The 21,469-nt window shown below is 34.4% G+C and overlaps 1 protein-coding gene and 1 pseudogene across 1 annotated transcript; one reads left to right on the forward strand and one right to left on the reverse strand.

Moving 5' to 3' along the window:
* Nucleotides 1-2,471: 2,471 nt before the first annotated feature.
* Nucleotides 2,472-3,134, reverse strand: LOC133033147 (uncharacterized). Its single transcript, XM_061107759.1, has one exon. It carries the CDS (start codon nt 3,132-3,134, stop codon nt 2,472-2,474), a length of 663 nt encoding a protein of 220 aa, XP_060963742.1.
* Nucleotides 3,135-4,863: 1,729 nt separating this feature from the next.
* On the forward strand, nt 4,864-13,553 carry LOC133033184 (uncharacterized; annotated as a pseudogene).
* Nucleotides 13,554-21,469: the final 7,916 nt, after the last annotated feature.

Genomic DNA, 21,469 nt, shown 5'->3' on the forward strand with positions numbered 1-21,469 from the left:
GAATCAAATGGTTGAGGTACACCACTGCTCACTTTCTTCTTCATCTTCTTCTTCTTCCTTATCATATATGTTTTAAACGAGTATTGATTTGTTTATTTTTATTTTAATTAGTTTTATGTATTTTCTTCATTAATTAGGTGAAGAAAGAAAAGAGGAATTATGAGGACATTACACGTGTCTTATATCAACCCTGTTAAGTGGGTATTGACGGTAGAGTCTAAAAAGTGAGATTTTGAGTATTAATGCCGCAATTCTTAAAAATTTGGCACTTATTAGCAACAAAATGAACAAAATAAGTATTTATACCACAAATTCACAAAATGAAAGTAAAATTTTTGTTTTTAAAAATTTTGCTTTTTGAAAAATAAAAATACGTTCGCAACCTTTTGTTTTTCAATTTTAAAAACAGAAAACAAAAGTGTGTTTTGTAAAATTCATTTTCATTTTTATTTTTTGATTTTATTTACGTCGGGTCTAGGTCCGGGGTCGGATTTAGATTCAAGTCAAAGGTCGGGTTCAGCGCTAGGGCCGTGGGGGATTTGGGTCCAAGACTCCAAGTCTGATTGAAGTCTAAGATATTGATTAAGAAAAAAAAATTGTTTAAAAAAATATTGAAAGTGATTTTCTTTTTGTTTTTAAAATTTTGATTCTTAATTAAAAAATTGAAAAGTAAAAACAGTTTTATAGAACATGTTTTTGAAAAATATTTTCACTTTTTTAATTTTAAAAACAGAAAAATGATAAAAAAAAAAGTGTTACCAAACAGCACCTAAACTATTAATCAAACACGCATTTAAGAGATTTTGCTTTAAAAAAAATAGAGATTAAATGCTAGAAAAGATATAGTTTAGAGTTTAGAGGGTTTTATTGAGATGGAATTATTTTGAAAACTTTTCTCTATAATAACTATACCATATGATTCATATTCATATATTTTTCAACTAAAAGCGACATGGCCAGGTGGCCCAGGTTGGGTTAGCACTTACCACTGTTGGTTCACCAATCCATCAAGAGCCATGTGGGTGTGTGGCTATGATTCCACGCATGTTATTTCCCAACTAATTAATAATTACTTCCTTTTTTGCACCACTCCTAAAGTATTTTTTTTTTTGGTGAACACTCCTAAAGTATTAATGTATCAATATATATTCCTCTTCCTTCTATCATTTTTAACAATAAATCACTGAAGATTTTCAGATTAAGCGGGGTAAAAAACTATGACCTGTGAATGTGATTTAGTAGTATAAAATAGTATAACAATATCTCACAATCCACCTCGGCAAAAGCAGTGCACCAATAAATTAGAGGCACGAGCCTTAGAGCTTGTTTGACTGTGTTTTCAATTTTCACTTTTTAAAATTGTATTTTTAAAAGTAAGAATAGGAAAATAGTTTTTTGTCATTTTAAAAATTTAATAGTGTTTGACACAAATTTTTAAAAACTATTTTTTAGATTTTTTTCTTACGAAAAAAATCAATATTTTAGCACCATACCATGACATTAACCCATCCGGGTCTAGGTTCGGGTCTAGGATCCGAGTATGTGAGCAAAATATAAAATATAATATGTTAGACAAAAAAATTATTTTTGAAAATTGAAAACAACATTTTGATGTTTTCTGTTTTGAAATTTTTTAAAACTCAATTTTTAATAAACAGTTTTTAAAAATTTTTGCCAAACGACTCCTAATAGTTTTTAAAAACTGTTTTTCAGTTTTAAAAAACATAAAATAATTTTTAAACTGTAAAGCTAAATAACCTCTTACTCTGCAAAGATATTGATACACAATTTTTGATGGATGAAAAACTAAAAAAATTAGCATTTACTCATTCAAATATAATTTTATTATATATATATATATGTATTAATGTAAGTACTACAACAATAATAAAATAATAATTAGTTTGACTTGTTTTAATTTAAATTAAAAATACATTTTAGATTGTTTAATTAATGGTAGTATAATAACCAATTATACTATTTTTAAAATTAATATGAGTTTTTTTCTTCTTTAAAGAAAGATTAAATAGGATTTTTATCCCCTGAACTTTGACATATACCAAGTTATGCTCCCTGAACTTTTAAGGTCATTAAAAATAACCCTTGAACTATTGAGATTGTTGGATTTAAGGACTTTTGTCTAATTTTATTCAATTTTACTATTTCAGTGATTGTTTATGTACTCAATCATGCTTCCCAGACTTTGATATCTACTAAATCATGTCCCTCGAACTTTGACATGTACTAAATTATGCCCCCTGAACTTTCATCAATGTTAAACTTTTTTACTAAAATTAGAAAAAAAGTCCTTAAATCCAACAATCTCAATAGTTTATGGGACATTTTTAACGACCTTAAAAGTTCAGGAGGCTTATTTGGTACATGTCAAAGTTCAGGGGGCAAAAATCCTAATTAGTCTTAAAGAAATTATAAATTAATATATTTTTTTTTTGAATTAATCAGGAGATTTATTAATTAATAAACTCGTTCAAAACAATAGAACGCACTTCAGAGGAACAATCCTCCAACTGAAGCGCACAACCTGTAGAGAAACAAGAGTCTCTTGCCAAGCAATGAACCAACTTGTTTGCAGATCGTTTAACAAAACATAACTCAACAAAAGATAAAGACAAAAGTAAATTCCTAACATCTTGAACAATAAGACCAAACTGTGAGGACATAAAGACTTTACTTTGGACTGCTTGGACACACACCAAACTATCTGTTTCAAACACTACATTGTCCCAGGGATGAGTCGCAATCCAATTCAAAGCTTCTTTGATACCTATGATCTCAGCAGTTTCGGGTTGAACATACCCAATCTTTCCCTTCTTGAAAGCTTCTACTATAGTTCCATGATGATCTCGAGCTACACAGCCCACTCCAAACTGCCCCTCTTTTTCAAATAAAGCCCCATCAACATTAACTTTAATCTTGTTTAACACAGGTGCATTCCAACGCTCACAGTTCCTCCCTCCATCATTCAAAGGAGACAACGAAAGGCCCTTCCTTTCCTGAGCGAATCTGTATTGATCAAGCATGTTTTTAGCTAATGTTACAATATTTGAAGCAAGCCAACTCTTCTTTTGCCAAACAAAGTCATTCCGCTCACGCCAAATAGCCCAACTCACCATCGCCGCTTCCTCCAATTCAATTTCGTGCCCCCTGGTGAAAATTCCTAACAACCATTAATAACGTTGCGGCCTAACCCCGACGTTCACTATCTTTGCGATGCCAAGCGGCCTTTGCAAACGAGTATTCCACCAATGCATGTTGAATAGTTTCGGTACCGAGTTGCACTGAGGGCGATCGGCATTGACAGGAACATGACGCTTTTGGAGTTGAAAACAAGTTGGAAGCACGCCCGAAGCAGCTCGCCATAAAAAATTACTGATCTTAGGAGGAATTTTTAATGACCAAAGTCGCTTCAAAAAATCAGTATTGGCATCTCGACACCAAGCACCCTTAGATTCTTGGAAGAATTTATATGCACTTTTAACCGAGTAGTTCCCACAAGTCTCAATTCGCCAACTCCAACCATCATTAGCGGCCGTATCACTAAGTTGAATGGACAAAATAAGGTCCTGATCACGGCCAACAAATAGGTCCCTCACAACATCCTCATCCCATGCGCGAGCACCGACTTGAAATAAATTATAAATTAATATTAATTTTGATAATATTAAATTGAATCTGTCACATTTTAAAGTACCACTCATAGTTTATTTTTAATTTAATTATTTGATTTATTATTTTTTTAAAATATTCTATAAAATATTTATAAAATTTTAAAAGATAATATTTTCTACAATTGACACACACCATTAAAAGGTATTTTAGTCATCAAAATTTAATTTTGTTGTATACGCCACGTCAATATTGGTCACCCTAACTATTTAACTATGGTTACGCCTCTAGATGAACTCCTAATTATTTCGATATCTAAGAAAATATTTTAGCCTATTTTTTTTTAACGTGTACGTTATTTTAAGAAATTAAAACGAGTTTAAATAGTACGGTAAATTAAAACAAAAATTTTTCCTAAATGACTATATGGATAAAAGTGTATTGGTATACTCATTTTTAGTGTGTGCTACCTGCTAGTATATTGAGATAATTACATAAGACAATATTTTTTGTAAAAAAATTTATATTTTTACGTTTAATTTTTTTTCTTACATTTTTACAATTTTTTATAGAAACAACACGAAAATAATAAGAAAACAACAAAACTACATAAAAGTAATATAAAAATAATATCTAAATAACATCAAAACATCAACAAAAATAACATACAAATAACAAAAAATCAATAACAAATTAACAAGAGTACAACATAAAAAAACTGTATTTTGGTAAATAAAATTAAAAAAATCGTAAAAATATTTAAAATTTCGTAATACTGTATTTTTGTAATTATTTTTTTATTTACGTGGATTTGTAAAATAATCCCTAGTATATTCATGCCAATTACTCCAATTTGAACTACAACCTAGTATTTAACAGAACATAGTATCTCAAGTAATTCGTAATTTTTTTTTCTTAAAAACTGAAGTAATTCGTAATTCAGTTATAACAAATGTTATTTTATTAAAGTTCTTTTCTTAAAAAATTATTGAAATTCCTAAAAAAAAAAATTATTGAAATGCAAAAATGTATAAATTCAAACAGAAAATGGAGAACCACTTGAGAGGGTAGTATGTTCTCATCTCAAATTATCCATTGTAATATGTAAATGCTTACTTTAAAAAAAAAAAAAAAATAGAGAAAACAAAACATTTAAAAAAAAAATAAAAATAAAAATGTACAAAAAAAATGTAAATGGCATACATCCAAAATCGAACCTACGATGATGAGGTGGCACAAAAAGGGGTGAGAGAGTTTTGAATTGGTAGCGGAGGAGCTGTATACGTTTTTCTTTCCCACGTACTATCTCCTTTGACAGAATTTATGAAAGAAAAATGTGATATTATTCATATAAAAAATTAAAAATTGTAAGCAGCTAAAAAAAAAGCGATTTACAGGCTCACAAAAAGAAAGAAAAGAGAAGAACAGAAACTGAAGAAGTAGAAGAGCTTTTATTGGAACCCAATTGCTTGCGACCTCGACAATCGGTGGCGGAACAAATTGAGCCCTAAGAACCTTATTCGGTTAACGTTTTCGATGATCCTGAACCCGAATTGACCCGAAATTCAGTTATTAGATAAGTTGATTGGTGGGGAATTCATCATCATTGGTGAGAATTCGGAAGAATTCTAGGGTTATTCATTGGTGAAAATGAAGGCCATGGAGACTATACAGGATCTGATCGACGAGGCCAAGCTTCGAACGATTTGGTGGGGTCTCTGTATTTTCGCCGTTTCGTATTTTCTGTCTCGTAAGCATCCGTCTCTCTGGAAACTTCTTCAAATTATGCACTGCTCTCTCTTTTAATATGATTCTTTGTGTAGTTGATTTCAATAACTATTTTTTTTCCTTCTAAATTATTTTTGGAACTTGATGGGGGCAATGAGAAGAGTTGTTTCTTTGTTAGTTGTAGTCAGTAGAGTTTATCTTTTATGTTTGAGAACTATGACCTGATATAAATTGATTTGAGTGGTTGAAAGCTTTTTCTTCCTTGTTTAATTCAGGTCTTAACGGTAAGTTGGTGATAATTGTACAAATTCTAAGTTTCTTCCATCAAGTAGATATGTTGGCCAGAGATTTATTGAAATTTCGTAATCAATATTGTATTATAAAAATGTCATATATTTAGAATTTATAATAGCTTAGCTGTACAATCATGAAGTTTTTCATTCTTACTCTTATATTAGCTAAATTTCTAGTGTGAAGTCCACATGAATAATATCAATATATTATATTGTCATTGCAGATACAAGTAAGTCAATGTGGATAAATTTGCCAATGTCAATTCTTTTGGTTTGCGCATTAAGGATTCTTTTTAATGAGGTGGAGTTCCGCCGGAAAGTTAAACCAGTTTGTCCCCAAACGTATCTATCTCATTTGGAGAAGAAACAGTTGTCTGTAAATGATTCACGCCTTTCTACTGCACCCACCCCTTCAAAATGGAAAAGGAAAATTGACTCTCCTGTTGTAGAGGCTGCAATTACTGATTTTATTGACAAGATTTTGAAGGACTTTGTCGTAGATTTATGGTATGCGGAGATAACACCGGACAAAGAGTTTCCTGAGCAAATACGCTCTATAATATTGGACGTCCTTGGTGAAGTATCAGGAAGGGTTAAGGAGATCAATCTTGTTGACTTGTTAACACGGTACCTAAAATCCTGCTGACAACTAAAGAATTTGCTAGTAATTAAGAAGCTTTTGTATTTTTAAGTAACTAATAAATTCGCGTCACTCTGCTGTCTCAGGGATATAGTTGATCTAGTGGGAGACCACTTAGACCTGTTTAGAAGAAACCAAGCCGCCATAGGAGTTGATGTAATGGGAACATTGTCTTCAGAAGAGAGGGATGAAAGGTTAAAACACCATCTAATGGCTTCTAAAGAGCTTCATCCTGCACTGGTATCACCCGAGAGTGAGTACAAGGTGTGAGTGGTGCATACTGGCGGAAATAGATTTATTTCATCACTTTCTTTCTAATATTTTTATCACTTGTATGTAAGGCAATGTTCCATGCTTCTTTATAGGTTCTTCAGCGATTAATGGCTGGACTGTTGACTGTGGTGCTAAGACCACGTGAAGCTCAAACTCCTGTAATTCGATCAATTGCACGAGAACTTTTAACCTGCTTGGTAATGCAGCCGGTTATGAATTTTGCGAGCCCTGGGTATGTTCTTTAAATGATTCATTCAGAATTATGTCTCATTGTTTCTTCTTGCTTCTTAACTTTGTTTATAATAGTACTCAGTTCTGCTGGAGGAATTTCTCTATATCTTATGTTTTATAAAATGTCATTGTACTGTTTTATTTATTTTTTAATTGGAAAAAAAACCAAAACAAAAAATGCTGCTGGATAATAGTCTATAAGCAAGGTGAAACTGGTCTTGGAATGTTTAAATATTATTGTATATATCACATCACTTGTTATCCTCACGTATATTAACTACTGCAACTCATTGATGCAACATTTTTTTTTGGAAATGTTATTTTGTTTTAATAGCAAACTTTTGCATGATTTTATGCATTTTCTTACTTTATAGTTGCATCTTGTAAGTAATTGGTTTATTATTATTTTTCTGTTTCAGGTACATCAATGAGTTGATTGAATTTGTTTTGCTTGCTATGAAAGATGATAACAATAAGTACATGGGTGGTGATCAGTCAACTGCCGGGGTCCCACATGATCATGATTCTGCATCTAGGAAGAATCCGTCTGTTAATCAGGGGAATAATACAGCTTTGGTTAAAATATATGATCAGACAGAAGCATCCTCAGGTAATTATAGATCCCAGGAAGAGCCTTTGCAGCCACGCCCAGCTGATTGGGCACGAATGCTGGAGGCAGCAACGCAGAGAAGAACTGAAGTTCTTGCTCCTGAAAATCTCGAAAACATGTGGACAAAAGGAAGGAACTACAAAGAAGGAGAACAAGAATTTCAAAAGAGGAGTTCACAATCCTTCAACAAAGGGCTTTGGATTAAATAGTTCTGTTCCCACCAAAAATTTAGGAAAGCCAATTTTGGCTGACAAACCAGTAGTTTCCACAGTAACCAAAGAGGAAGCGATTCTGAGGCTAACATATGGAACAAGTTCCAATTCACAATTAAGAGATGGAAATAATAATGAGAAACAATGCTCTCAAGACATTAACGAGGAATCTTTTATTGAGAGAACGCATCCTGTACATGAATCAGAGAGTAATTTTAATGTGTCTGCAAATGGAAATAAAAGTCGTCTTAAGAGATCTAATAGCACTTCGGCTTTGAAAATTGAACCTGATTCAAAAAAGGCCTTTACAGAAGGTGGAGGGCTGATTATTTCTGAGTTTTATAGCCCTGATTTTGGCAGACGTAGGGAACAGTTTAGCGGTAAGAGCGTTTCAGATATAGTGGTTAGTGTGGGACAACACAATCCCAAGCTTAGGTGCCGGGTGAGTATATTTTCCTGATTAAACTAATGGGGGATATATACTGATGTTCCAATAAGCAGATAGTTTTTATCTATTTTAAGGAGCAATGGCTCAGCTTATTAGTATCTTCTTCAGTTGTATTGCGAATGAGTTAGTATATCTTTTAAACTAAATTTACCTTCGTCTATGAATACCTCTACAGGTAATGGGAGCATATTTTGAAAAAATTAGTTCAAAGTCCTTTGCAGTTTATTCAATTGCAGTGACAGATGCAGAAAGCAGAACTTGGTTTGTGAAAAGAAGGTAGTTACACCCTATTTTTCTGGTTTATTGCTTGTATTTTATGCCTAGAAAAGCAAGGATAGTTAAAAAGAGAAAAGGATACACCTTTTCTTTTGTCTGACTAAAGGTTTAATTTAAGTTTTAGAAACAATAGTATATCATAATATGATGTTTGAAATTTGATATCTTAAGTCTCAACCATTCGAAAATATCTCAAATCTTTTATTTATTTGTTTCTCTACAGATATAGAAATTTTGAGAGATTACACCGACAACTTAAAGACATTCCCAATTACACTTTACATTTACCGCCAAAAAGAATATTCTCATCAAGCACAGAGGATGCTTTCGTACATCAGAGATGCATTCAGCTTGACAAATATCTGCAAGTATGATATCAGTTCTTCAGGAATTTCTCTTGCATCTCTTTTTCCTATTCCTTTATCTTGATTGTGTTTTCTCAGGATCTCTTGTCAATTGCCAATGTTGCTGAACAACATGAAGTGTGGGATTTTTTAAGTGATTCTTCTAAGGTATTTATTATCTTTTACAATAGATCTTCTGTTAGAGCCTACTATGTTCTTTACTACAAGTTGAATTGCTTTTTCTGAGGATCATTTCTTTTGTTAAGACATCGAGAAGATAGAATTGTTAGTTGAGTGAGTAGAGAGTGGAGAGTCCAATTTTCCTTTTTCTTTCAAAGGATAGAGCAAACCATAAAATGAAAAATCCTGCAGATGGTGAAGTAGTATGTGCACCAAAGAAATGGAAGCTCAACATTAGATTTAATTCTAAATTTTGGGCCTTCCATAGAGGAAAAGGGTTCTCTGAATGAAATTTTGAGAATTGCAAGAGTTACTCATTCCTGAAGATTTTATTGGGTCTATGTTAATTGATTCCTCTTCCTTTTTATAGTATTTCTCAAACATACCATATACACGCATGGTAGAGTTGGCACCACCACAATTGTGTATTTAATGACTTGTGCAAGATTATTATTAAAATGTTTATTTATGTTAGAAAAAGATGGTCAACTCCATAGTAACAAACCCCGATGCTGAAAAAAAAACAAGTAATGTGGTAAAACAAATATTAATAGTACCAATACGCCTTCAATTTCATGCACAACACGCTTTATATTGTAAATTATTGTCTTAGGATTCAAATGTACCGAAGATGGTTGTCAGATATTATTGAAATCTATGTAGTGTTTTGTGAAGACTCCTCGAGAATCTAATTGTTTTTATTGTAAAAGTTGAAATTATCTTATTCTTACTATTTTCTCTTATGTTTTCTGAAGAATTACTCGTTTGGAAAATCTTCCTCAGTGATGAGAACCTTAGCAGGTACATATGTCTTCTTTTTCTCTTACTTCTTTTTGATCTAGCATCCAATTTTTTGCAGATGTATTCACTTTTATTCATGCTTATGTTGCTGGGAAGTTACTATGTTTCTGGCAACCATATGACACTGACATATTCATGAACATGGACTGCCCAAGTTAGAAAATTGTTACTCTGATTTTGAGAAATGTCTTAATCTTCCTTTTTTATTTCCTTCAATTATGTTTAATCAATACTTTTATATATGCCTAATTCTTTGAATATTATCTTGTCTTGCATTTTCAACTTCTTACTGCTTTTTGGAATGTAGAGATTTTCTTTTTATGCTATGTTCAAATTGTTTAATATTCTCCTTCTAATTGAACAGTAAATGTGGATGATGCTGTTGATGATATTGTACGCCAGTTTAAAGGGGTTTCAGATGGCCTAATGCGTAAAGTTGTTGGTCCCACTTCACCCCCTTTTGAAGCACTGTCTTCAATCCCCACTCGTAATTTGTCATGGAGTTCAGAGGAGGCGAGCAAACATAGTTCTAGACAAGATACAGCTGAAACCACAAATAGCTTTTCAGACAATGAAGAAGGGGACAATGGCCATAGTCATAGCCTTGAGGAAGCCGAATCTAGTGCACATGGAAATGGTTGGCATTCAGATAATGAATTGAATGCCAAGGGTTATCCACCTCGAGTGATAAAACAGCCAATGAAATTAGATTTAGAAAAGAAAAACGAGTTTATGGAAAATTCTGATACTGTTCATCAAGGTGGACTTTCTGAACCAAAACTTCCAGTGACATCTAGTCTTATAGTGGATCCAGTTGGAATGCCACCTGAGGTATATTAATCTGGCCATTATTTATATTTTATTGCACCCTTTTTAGGTGCACATGTGTTTGGTCATTGTTGCCTTAAGGTGAATTTCCAGCACGTATGTGTTGTTAGGCTGTTTTACCTGGGCTTATACTTGAAACAAAAACCCTGATACATTTTTAGATGTAATATCTTTATGGATAGCTTCGACAAGGACATAGATATTAAATAGAGAGCCAGAAAGGAAAACCAAAAACTAGACAGACTCTTCCTCTTTATTGCAGAAAATAGGATCTGATCTATTTGAGAGGCCGCAATAATACTTCCAGATTTTTTCTGTCTAAAACTCTTCTCTTACTTCCTTATATACCACTGTACTAACACAACTAACTTCTGAACAATTTGTTTGAACCAACCTGAAACAACAGAAGAACATGCTGGAACAAAAATTACTGCTCTTTATTATTTGTATACTTGTCCTGTTATTGTAACCCTCTTTCCATATTTATAATATAGCAGTATGGTGTCATGTTAAAGGAACACAAAAAGGGCTAAAACTTAATAGTTATCCCTAATTTTAAGTTGCTTACAACAAATTTGCTTGACTATTACTGATACTAGCGGATTACTGGAGTTTATACTACGGAACTACTGGAGTTTTGTAACTAATTTCTAGTCGGGTTGCGTGTGACATCCTATGGGTCTAATATTTTTTGAAGTAACTGTTCTTTGGTTGTTTGCAATGAAGTGTATTTTTGTATTATCAAATAATAATATTTATGCATGTCATTTATAAAGAATATAGAATGTTATTTATTTACGCTATGTTTGGAAGTTGAATTTTGGCGAGGAAAGAAAAAGGTAAGGAAAATGTAGAGAAGAAGAGAAGCATGGAGAACAAGAAAACAAATCAATTTTTCATGTTTGATATGGAAAGTTTTGTTGAATTGAAAAATTTCTTTCCATACCAAATATAAGAATTCATTATTTTTTTTTTTCTCACTTTTTTTTTCTCTTACATTTTCCTTGCCTTTTTCTTTCCCTACTAAAATCCAACATCCAAACATAGGGTTAGTGAAATCTGTTTTTCCATTCTCATTGATATTTGCATTTTTTCTCTTTCTTGCAGTGGACTCCACCTAATGTGAGTGTACCCTTGTTGAATCTAGTAGATAAGATATTTCAGCTTAAAAGGAGAGGCTGGCTAAGGTTTTCTTTCCTCTTCTCTTTATTCTATCTATCTTAAAAATGCGTAGACGAGATGGGGTTTAATTAAACAATGTCTTTATCATTTGTATGATTAATGTCTAAAGCACTTGCAAGTTATTATTTGGGGCATTTGGAAATTTGTGACATTTGTATGTCATTCCTTTTCAATTTCAGTAGGTGAAAGAAAACAGGTTTTCATAATGCGATCTTTAAAGATTAATTTCCTCAACAGAAACCTTGTCTTTTGTTCATGTGTTGCTTTCCTTTTAGTATGCATGACAATATCCATTTGTGATCGTCCACTCCACACATATCTTCTTACCTTAAGTTTAATGAATTCCTAAATAATAACATAAGCTTGGTTTGACTCCTGTTTATATATTAACTTGCAGAAGACAGGTCTTTTGGATATCCAAACAAATATTGCAATTAGTAATGGAGGATGCCATTGATGACTGGCTCTTGAGACAGATTCATTGGCTTCGGAGAGATGATATAATTGCTGAAGGGATTCGGTGGGTTCAAGATGTAAGAACTGAACTACAAGACATTTTTTTGCACCTAAATGATCCTAATTAACTTATTGACATAATTCTTTAGGAACATGCTTTGTTACCTCACATATTGAATAGATTTCATGATTTATTTGTTCATGCCTTAGCTGACAAAATTATCCCCCTGGACCACATTTTCTTCCTTGCAAATGGAAAATACATCTATTGTTTAGTCTATCATAAAATTTATACCACAGGCATGGTATTTATGGCAACTTTAATCTTTCATATAACGCTGCTGTTGCTGCCTGCTTTCAATTGGAAAAGTATCAGTCAAATTTATTAGTAATGGTTATACAAATGGTTTTTTAATTCATAACTTTGTTTATTTCTCACAGGTTTTATGGCCTGATGTGGACATTCTTTCTTAAAGTAGGAAATGCACGAGACAAAGAAGAGAATGCTGAATCTGATCTGAAATGTTCTCAAAATACTAGTAAATCAAAATTGGTGCCAATAAGGTTTCTAAACCCCATGGCTCATTTGAGGCTCAACTTGAAGAAGCTGCTCGCAGAGCAAGTGACGTGAAGAAAATGCTCTTTGGTGAGTAATGTCTCTTTAGTAACTTATTCTCTTTGGTTCATGTGATATTTCCCTTTTTATTATTAAACTTGGCGTCAGTATTAAAATTAGAGGAAATGCTAGTTGATGTCAGCTAATGATAATGTCATATTGGGATGACAGTAATGTTTCTACTTCTTTTGATAATGCGATGCCTTTTGTACAAAGCCATGCACTTGCAGAAATCCATGAATTTTGTGCCATTCCTTCAAAAATGAAATAAAATAAAACTAGTTTAGATTCATAAAACACATATTTTAACCATCTAAGAAATACTAAATAATTTGCCTAGAAACTAAATTAATCTCTTTTGATTCCTCTCAGATGGAGCACCCACAACATTAGTGAGCTTGATTGGACATAAACAGTACAGGCGTTGTGCAAAAGACATCTATTATTTCACACAGGTTGTCTGCATGTTGGCATGTTCTACTATAATTGTTTTTCCTGTTACTTCCATTTTCTCTTAAACCAATTAAGATGTGCATATGTTTTTTTTTTGGTACTTGCAGTCTACTGTGTTTGTATAAAGCAACTTGGCTATGCTATGTGAACTATCGCTGGTATCCAGTTTTCCCGGAGTTGCGGAATCTTGTACTAGATGTGCATGAGAAGATGCGTGTGCATCAACCAGTATAAGAAGATGGGTGTGCCTTCCATCAGTCCTGGTAGTGATGATTAAATACTGCTGGAGGAAGTGGATTAGATATTTTGGTTGATAGGGAAAATCATCAATTGGTCAATTGGGTGGTTTTGTGGCAATTTGTTGGTAATATTCATTTGGTAAATGATAGGAAATAATATGATTTTGAAACATGGTATGAAGTGCTGGAAAATAGAGTTTGTTTTGCCTCATTTTTAAATGTACAGATGTAGATTTCTGTAGAGCGTGTACAGAAGTTTTTGTATATTTCATTAGCTAATTTATTGATTTCTTCTATTAGTTTTGAATGGAATTTCAAGATTGTGGGCAGTTGCGTGAGCAATTTCAATCGCTTGAGGCGTCAAGACTTTTTCCAGCTGTATTTACTCATCAAATATTAAAACACGATGCTAAGTACACCTTTGCTCAAAATAATTAAATAAAAAGACAACAATTTATACATAATAACACACCTTATTACAAGTTATTTATATTTGCTTAATCCCACTTCTGATACCACCATATTAATTCGAAAAATGCAGGATAACACCAATTTTTTTTTTTTTTTGAAAAACCTGAACCTTTATTAATCAAGACAAATACATGTTGAAATTCGAGTTTACAAAAGGAAGGTAAAGAACCATTCCATACACACTCATCGTCTAATCCTAAACTCCGCCATAGGCACACACATGAGCAATTTTATTGCGCTTCACGAGGAACATGGACAATGACGATTTAGGACCAGAACAACAATGAGTTCTTAATACAAAGGACAATATCATTAACAATCGGAATTATGACATTTAGCATTATAAACTTTATCTACTATGCTTTTACAATCAAGCTTTGGCAAGACATTAACAACGGGAAAGCCTGAGTGGCTTGTACCTAAGAAATAGCAACCCAAAATAGCTTTAGCCTTCCAGCATCTCACCTGCGCGGGGGTGGAACCGAATCCAATCGTAGGTACACGATTTCAAGGCCCGCCTTAACATCATCATTTTCATCTCGTAACCACCACACCCAAACTATGCTTCCTATCGGGAATCAAGAAGTAACACCCGCATCCGTATTAACTTTCCATCCTTTCATGCCGCGATAATTGAACCTCGCTCATTACATTTGAGATTGATATTATCCGGTTTTTAAAACCAGTAGATTAGCATGCTCATACTCCAAACAAATAACTCACAAACGTACTTTGATTACATAAAGATGCCAGTGGTGGCGACAACTTCTTATTATGAAAAAGATTATTTACGTAATTCCAAAGTAACCAAGATGAAACAAAAAAAATATATGCACAATCATATTTTGTGCTACAGAGATCAACAACTAGAGCAATAAAATCATAAATACTTAATCTTTTATTAGTAAGATAAAAGTCAAAATATGGAGAATGTTTCCAAGCTTTCTTAACATTCACACACTCCAGGGAAAGCATGCTCCACAGGTTCCCATTTCGAAGTTACAAAGGGGACAAATAAGAGAAGGTATAATATGTCTAAGGAATAAAAGGGAAGCAATTGGAACGGTACTAGATAACACACGCCACACCGGATGTTTAACTTTTGGAAACGAGGAAGACCGAATTTTCGACCAAAAACGCTTGCTACGATCGAAAGATGAAGAAGAAGGAATATCCCCCAAGTGTATTTGCTTCGTAATACTGAGACTTAGCAGTGAAAAGACTGAAGGATTCCTGCCGAATAAGATCATCACTTTACCAGCCATGACAGGATATGGGAGCAGTGAGAATATGATCGACAAGGCGGTCATCGAAAAGGCGATGAAGCTTAATGGGATCCCCGAGCAGGATGGGGAGAGGAAAAAAGAAAGAGTAGAATCGGAGGGAGGGGGAGATGAATATGACTTAACTCGACAATTTGGAAGCCCGATGAACTTCGATAGTGCGAATAGTTCGAACCATCACCAACTTTCCAAATGAGTGTTTGCTTCATTAAATCTACTTCCCAGAAGGATATCTTGCGCCAAGTATAAGACGGACTATGACCGGGGCCGGCATCAAGGGGTGAAGTATTGGGAAAATAACGGGCACCCAACACTGCATGAGAAGAGAATCGGGACACGTAAAGATTCGCCGAGCTTGCTTAGCTAATATAGCTTGGTTAAAATGAGTTAAAGATCTAAACCTGAGACCCCCAACAATGACTTAGACTGACACGCATTCTCCAGTTTTCCGATTGTACTTTTCGAACCTCAGGAGAAGATCCCCACCAAAATTTAGAAATAAGAGACTCAATTTCATAACGAATCCTAGTAGGAATGCGAAAGCAAGACATTGCATAAGAGGGGATTGCTTGAAGGACGGCTTTAATTAGAGTCTCCTTGCAATGTTAAAGAAACCATTTATGGTACGGGAATGAATAATGGAAGAAATTCTATCCTTTAAAAAAGTAAAAGAACGATATTTTTGCTCGAGAAAGACATTGTATGAAACCTGGGTACTTAGTGATAAATGGCTTATCTTCAAGGTGAAAAGTCCTTTGAAATAGGTCTCTAGTATCATTTTGAGTATTAGGAGAAAATAAAATGGAGGACTTAGTGAAATTAATCATCTGCCCCGAAGCTTGAGAATACAGGGATAGAGCCTGCTGCATAACATGACAAGAATTACGATCGAGCGATGCCGAGAACAAAATACGCTCATTAGCAAACGACGAATGGGATATAGGAGGGGTATTTACAGAAATTGAAATACCATAAAACAAACCCCTATGATGATAGATTCCCCAGAATAGTGAAAGGAGCCTTCGGCACATAAAATAAAAAACAAATAAGGAGATAAAGGATCTCCTTGCCTAATACCTCTCGTGGGCTTAACATTACCATGCACAGAACCATTAATAGAGAAAGAGATAGAAGCTGAAGACAGACATTTAAGAATCAGAGAAACAAAACGAACAGGAAAATTAAAATGAAACATTATACTACTTAAAAAATCTCATTCAACTCTGTCAAAGGCCTTAGCCATATCAAGTTTCGATACAGTTGAGCCTTTTTTACCAACCTTTTCTATTATTAATAGCATGCACGCAGGTTCATTAGCAATAATAATATTATCAAAAATTACTCGACCTGAAATAAAAGCACTTTGGAAAGGAGAGATAATCCTATCTAAAATCCTTTTAAGCCTATTAGATATAATCTTAGATATAACTTTATAAAAAGTAGTACAAAGACTAATAGGTCTAAAATCACCTAACTTATTAGCATGTTGTTTTTCAGGTATTAAGACAATAAGAGTAGAATTTATCTCAGAAAAATCAATATCCTTATTAAGACAGTCTAAAATAGCATTTGTAAAATCTCTACCTAAAACAACCCAATTCTTTTGGTAGAAATAAGCATTAAAACCATCTAATCCCACTGTCTTATCCCCAGACAATTGAAAAGCAGCCTTTTTAACTTCTTCAGCAGTAAAATCCTGCTCAAGAAACTCCACATCAGGAGTTTCCAACCCAGGATCCAAAGCATCAAAGATTACAGCAGCAGCATCAACATTACAACCCTGGGTACTAAAAAGGTCAGAAAAGTGAGAGATAACTAAGTTAGCTATCCCCTCTTGACTATTAACCACATTACCCTCATTATCTTTAAGATATTTTATGGCATTAGTTTTCTTCCTAAGAGTGGCTTGTTTATGAAAAAATTTAGTGTTTTTATTTCCAGCTTTAAGCCACCTCACCCTAGCCCTTTGTTTCCAATAGACTTCTTCTTTGTAGAGAAGAGCATCCAGCATTGAATTTAATCTACTCAGTTGAAGTTTATCAGCTTGAGTAAGCACATCTTGATTTTGAAGATTCTCTATTTCCTGAGTTAATTGCTGAATTCTAGATTTAAAAAGATGATTATGAGTCCTATTCCAATCTTTTAAATGGCTAACACAGTGGGCTTGTTTATCTAAAAAATAACTAAAATGATTGGAAGGTGAACTATGAGTTAGAAAATCATGCCATTTATTCTTCACAAGGTGATAGAAATCAGGGTCCTCTAACCAAGTATTTTCAAAACGAAACCGTCTATTAACAAAATTGATAGGCCTACTAATATCGTTAGTAAGAACAAGCTTTAAAGCACGATGATTAGATCCATAATAACCTAAATGATGAAGACTATTTTCAGGGAAAAGATCACACCAAGATTCAGATGCTACGGCCCAATCTAAGCGTTCACTTATAGTTTTATTAGTCCAAGTATATTTACAACCTACATAAGGAAGGGGAAACATAGAAAATTTATTAACAAAATCTGACAAAAAAGACATAACAGCCTGATCAGAGACCTGACCCCCAAGTTTATCAGTACTAAAAAGATAGCTATTAAAATCCCCCATTATTAACCAAGGCAACTGAGAAGCATTATAATAAATATCATGCAAAAGTTTCCAAGTAAAATGCTTCTGAGAATGAACAGGATAACCATAAAAACAAGTAAAATGCCATAAGTCATTAGTATTAAAACAAACAGCACAATCTATATGATTAGAGGAATAGTTTATAATATTTACAGAAATATCAGCCTTCCACAACAAAAGTAAACCCCCTCCAAAATACTGCCTAGGGATTTCAAGACCAAAATCAAAACCTAAACAAGCTTTAAACCTATCAACTGAATTCGGTTTAAGCCTAGTTTCCATCAAAAAAAATAAGAACAGGTTTGTGAGACTTGATCATGTGGGAAAGCCGATTGAATGCTCGAGGGTTCCCCAATCCTCGAGCATTCCAACATATAAGGCTCATTTTTCCGGGCGGGTGAGCACACCCGCCTGTTCATCATGAGGAATTGAAGAGGAGCCACTAACATCAACATCACCAGCTCTGGCTCGCTTAAGCATCGAGCGCATTGAACCACCTACATTAGCTTGGCATGCTTGAAAAGTAGGCCTTTTGACCCCAGAAGCACACGCCAAACCTTTACCTCGCACCTGAGAATCAGGCAATGGGGTTTCCACCACAGAGGCAGGGGAGGCCTGACATGAGTTGAGGATCAAAGAGGGCAAAGCTTCGGCAAGAGAGCGAGCAGCAGAGATCAGTTCAGGGTTAGTAAAACCCGGGGTATCATTGACAACAACAGAGTCAGTATGCAACGGTGCAGACAAAGATGAACCCGTCACAGAAAGTCCCAAAGAGTAATTGGGATTCACTGGAGTAGGGATCATGACATTATAGGATTGACAAGAACCAGTCAGACCAGTAACCGAAGTTACATTAGAGTTCAGCAGAGAAGTAAAACTAAATGGATAGTTCAGAAAAGGATTAGGGAATTGATTTCCATGAGGAAAGTCAGTAAGATCCATGTCAGTGATAGTGATAGCTGGAGGATGAGGATATTGAAAAGGAGATTGCTTTTCAGTAGGTTTTTCTTTCCCCCTAAGAGGGAGATCATAAGGACAAGGAGGTGGGGTAATAGATTCATCACACTTCTGAAGGTATGCATGGCAATACTTTCTGGTATGATCAAGTTTGCCACAATAAAGGCAATAATCAGGCAGCCTTTCATACTTAAAATCCAACCATTTGATAAATTCCCTACCCATCTTAAAGAAACGAACATTAATGCCTTGCCTAATAGGCTTGTTGGCATCAATAAGCAGTCTGATACGAAGATAGGGCCCAGTCCCCTCCTTTACAGTGGTATTATCCACTTGGATTAGATCACCCACACCCGAAGCAATGATTTTGGCTAAATCAAAGGACTTACAACGGAAAGGAATACCATACACCTGAACCCAGAAAGGAACATAGTGAAGCTGATCAGGAGTAATGGGAAAAGAGGCATCAGGAGCAGCAAAAATGGTGAGACTCTGGGCAAAATGCCACGGCTGTCCATCAAGAATTCTCCTTTTATCACCTTCGCAACCAAAAGTGACTAGAAAAAGCCCATCAGAATGCTCAGAAACGACTACAGGAAACCTACACTGGGAAGTCCAGACCTGAGACAGAGTTTTGATCAAGGAGGGTCGATTATAGTGTTTGATGGTGAAAAGCTTTAGAAGAAGATTGATATTATCAGTGGACTCATCAGGAACATCAGCAAGGGTATAAACAGTGTTTTCATCAGGGGTAAGGGTCAAAGATTGAGAAGGGAAAGGATTAAGAGCATCCATCATAAAATTTAAACCCAGAACGATTACAGAGAGAGGGAAAAAATAGAAGAAAAATGGTGAAAACCAAAATAACCTAAATCTATCTTTATATAAGGAATAAAATAGGCTATTAAGGGTACCTCTTGGCTTGCCTCTGGTCATAGCTTGGCCTCTAACCTGGGTAGACATCATGATTATTCCATTCTCCCAAGCATCATCAACTCTTTCGATTTGCTTCGCCGCCACATTGATGAAGGAAAATGGGTTTAAGAGATATCTGATGATTTGATAGTTAGAGACTTGGTAGAAGAAAAGAGAAGATAATAAATGCAAATACAACCTAAGAGTTAAATGAGAGGCCAAAAGATAATAAATGCTAAGAAAAATTTGGTCTGAAGAAAGATTTTGGAGATAATAATCGTCAGGACCATTAATGCTGTAATTAATGAAGTGAAAAAAGAAATGATGAGGATTAAAACCCCAAAAGAGGAACCAGATACCACCACAATACCGATTTGGGTGGACCAAAAACCCAATTTGGGTACTGGAGGGAAAACAGAGAGCATGCATCCTGAAGGCTCTAGCCTAGGATAACACCACTTTATATAATAGAAAAATGATTGTTTTAAGGGGTATTTACATATAAATATGGGAAAAATAAAGCTAGGTACCAAACTTAATAGAAAAAAATATGGCATTTAAAATAAAAACTTATCATATATGAGATATGTCACTTTGAATTACCATAAAAAATATAAAAGTTTTTTTCATATATTTTTCTTAAAAATAAAACAAATAAAACTACAGTGATCGTCGAAGTTGATACTGGGGCTGGAAAATCGATGGTGTTTGCTATCGGTGCTGAAAAAGTCACCAGAGTAGCTGCCGGTGTCCAAAAGTTGCTGAAGTGCCGGCGCCTAAAAAATTGTCGGAATTAGCATTGTCGCCGAGAAATAACTGGAAAAATAACCAAGAAATTGGTTTCTTCTTTCTTGATGAAGAAACCAGTTTCTTGGTGATTTTTTTGGCGATAATGTCAATTCTGACGACTTTTTCGGAGTTTGCTGTCGGTACCGAAAAAGTCGACGGAGTAGCTACCGGTGTCGGAAAAGTCTTCGAAGTTGCTGCCGGTGTTAGGCTATTTTTAGCCTAAGTTTTGGGTCACATTTTATAGTTGTTTTTCTTCTTTATTATTGTTTTTGGAATAGAATTACGCTTGTTTTCTATGATTTCAGGTTTCTACACTTGGAATGTAGAAATTGGACAAATTTCGGAAAACAGTGATCTATAAAATAGAGAAAATTTTGAAAGAGAATAAAGCTGAAACTTCAAGCCTAAATTCGACTATGTTTTGATCATATTTTGGAAAAAGTCAAAACATAAAAGTTTTAGATCTCTTTTTTATCTTTCCAACGCATCTTGAATCAGCTCATTTGGAGTTCGGATGAGAAAGTTATGCTCATTTTACTAAAACAGATCGAAGCAGAAAATTCCATCTCGCCGCGGCGAGATTTCCATGGCCGCGGCTAGAAAGTCTGGGCAGAAACGTGGTTTTTTGATGCACTTTTGGCCGCGGCGAGACCACTTTTGGCCGCGGCGAGCGTCCGTACGGTCAGGGGTATTTTTGTCCGACGAACCCTAAAAATTAGATATAAATAGAAAACTGCGATTGGAAGTCAGGGGAAGCGATTTGGAACCCTAAAACACAGCAGAAAGAGGCAAGAAGAGCAGAGGAAATCAAAGTGAAGATCCAGAGTCAATCCACCAACAGTTTCTTTCTCTATTCCTCTTTAATTTCTTTATGTTGAATATTGTTATAGGAATGGTTATGGATTTATTTCTGAACTAAATTTCCCATTTAGGGAGGATGATGATTGTTGTTTAATGTTTTGCCTAGTTAATGTTTAATTACCATTCCTCA

The sequence above is a fragment of the Cannabis sativa genome, unplaced genomic scaffold, assembly GCF_029168945.1.
Source record: "Cannabis sativa cultivar Pink pepper isolate KNU-18-1 unplaced genomic scaffold, ASM2916894v1 Contig3, whole genome shotgun sequence".
In the NCBI taxonomy this organism is placed as follows: domain Eukaryota; kingdom Viridiplantae; phylum Streptophyta; class Magnoliopsida; order Rosales; family Cannabaceae; genus Cannabis; species Cannabis sativa.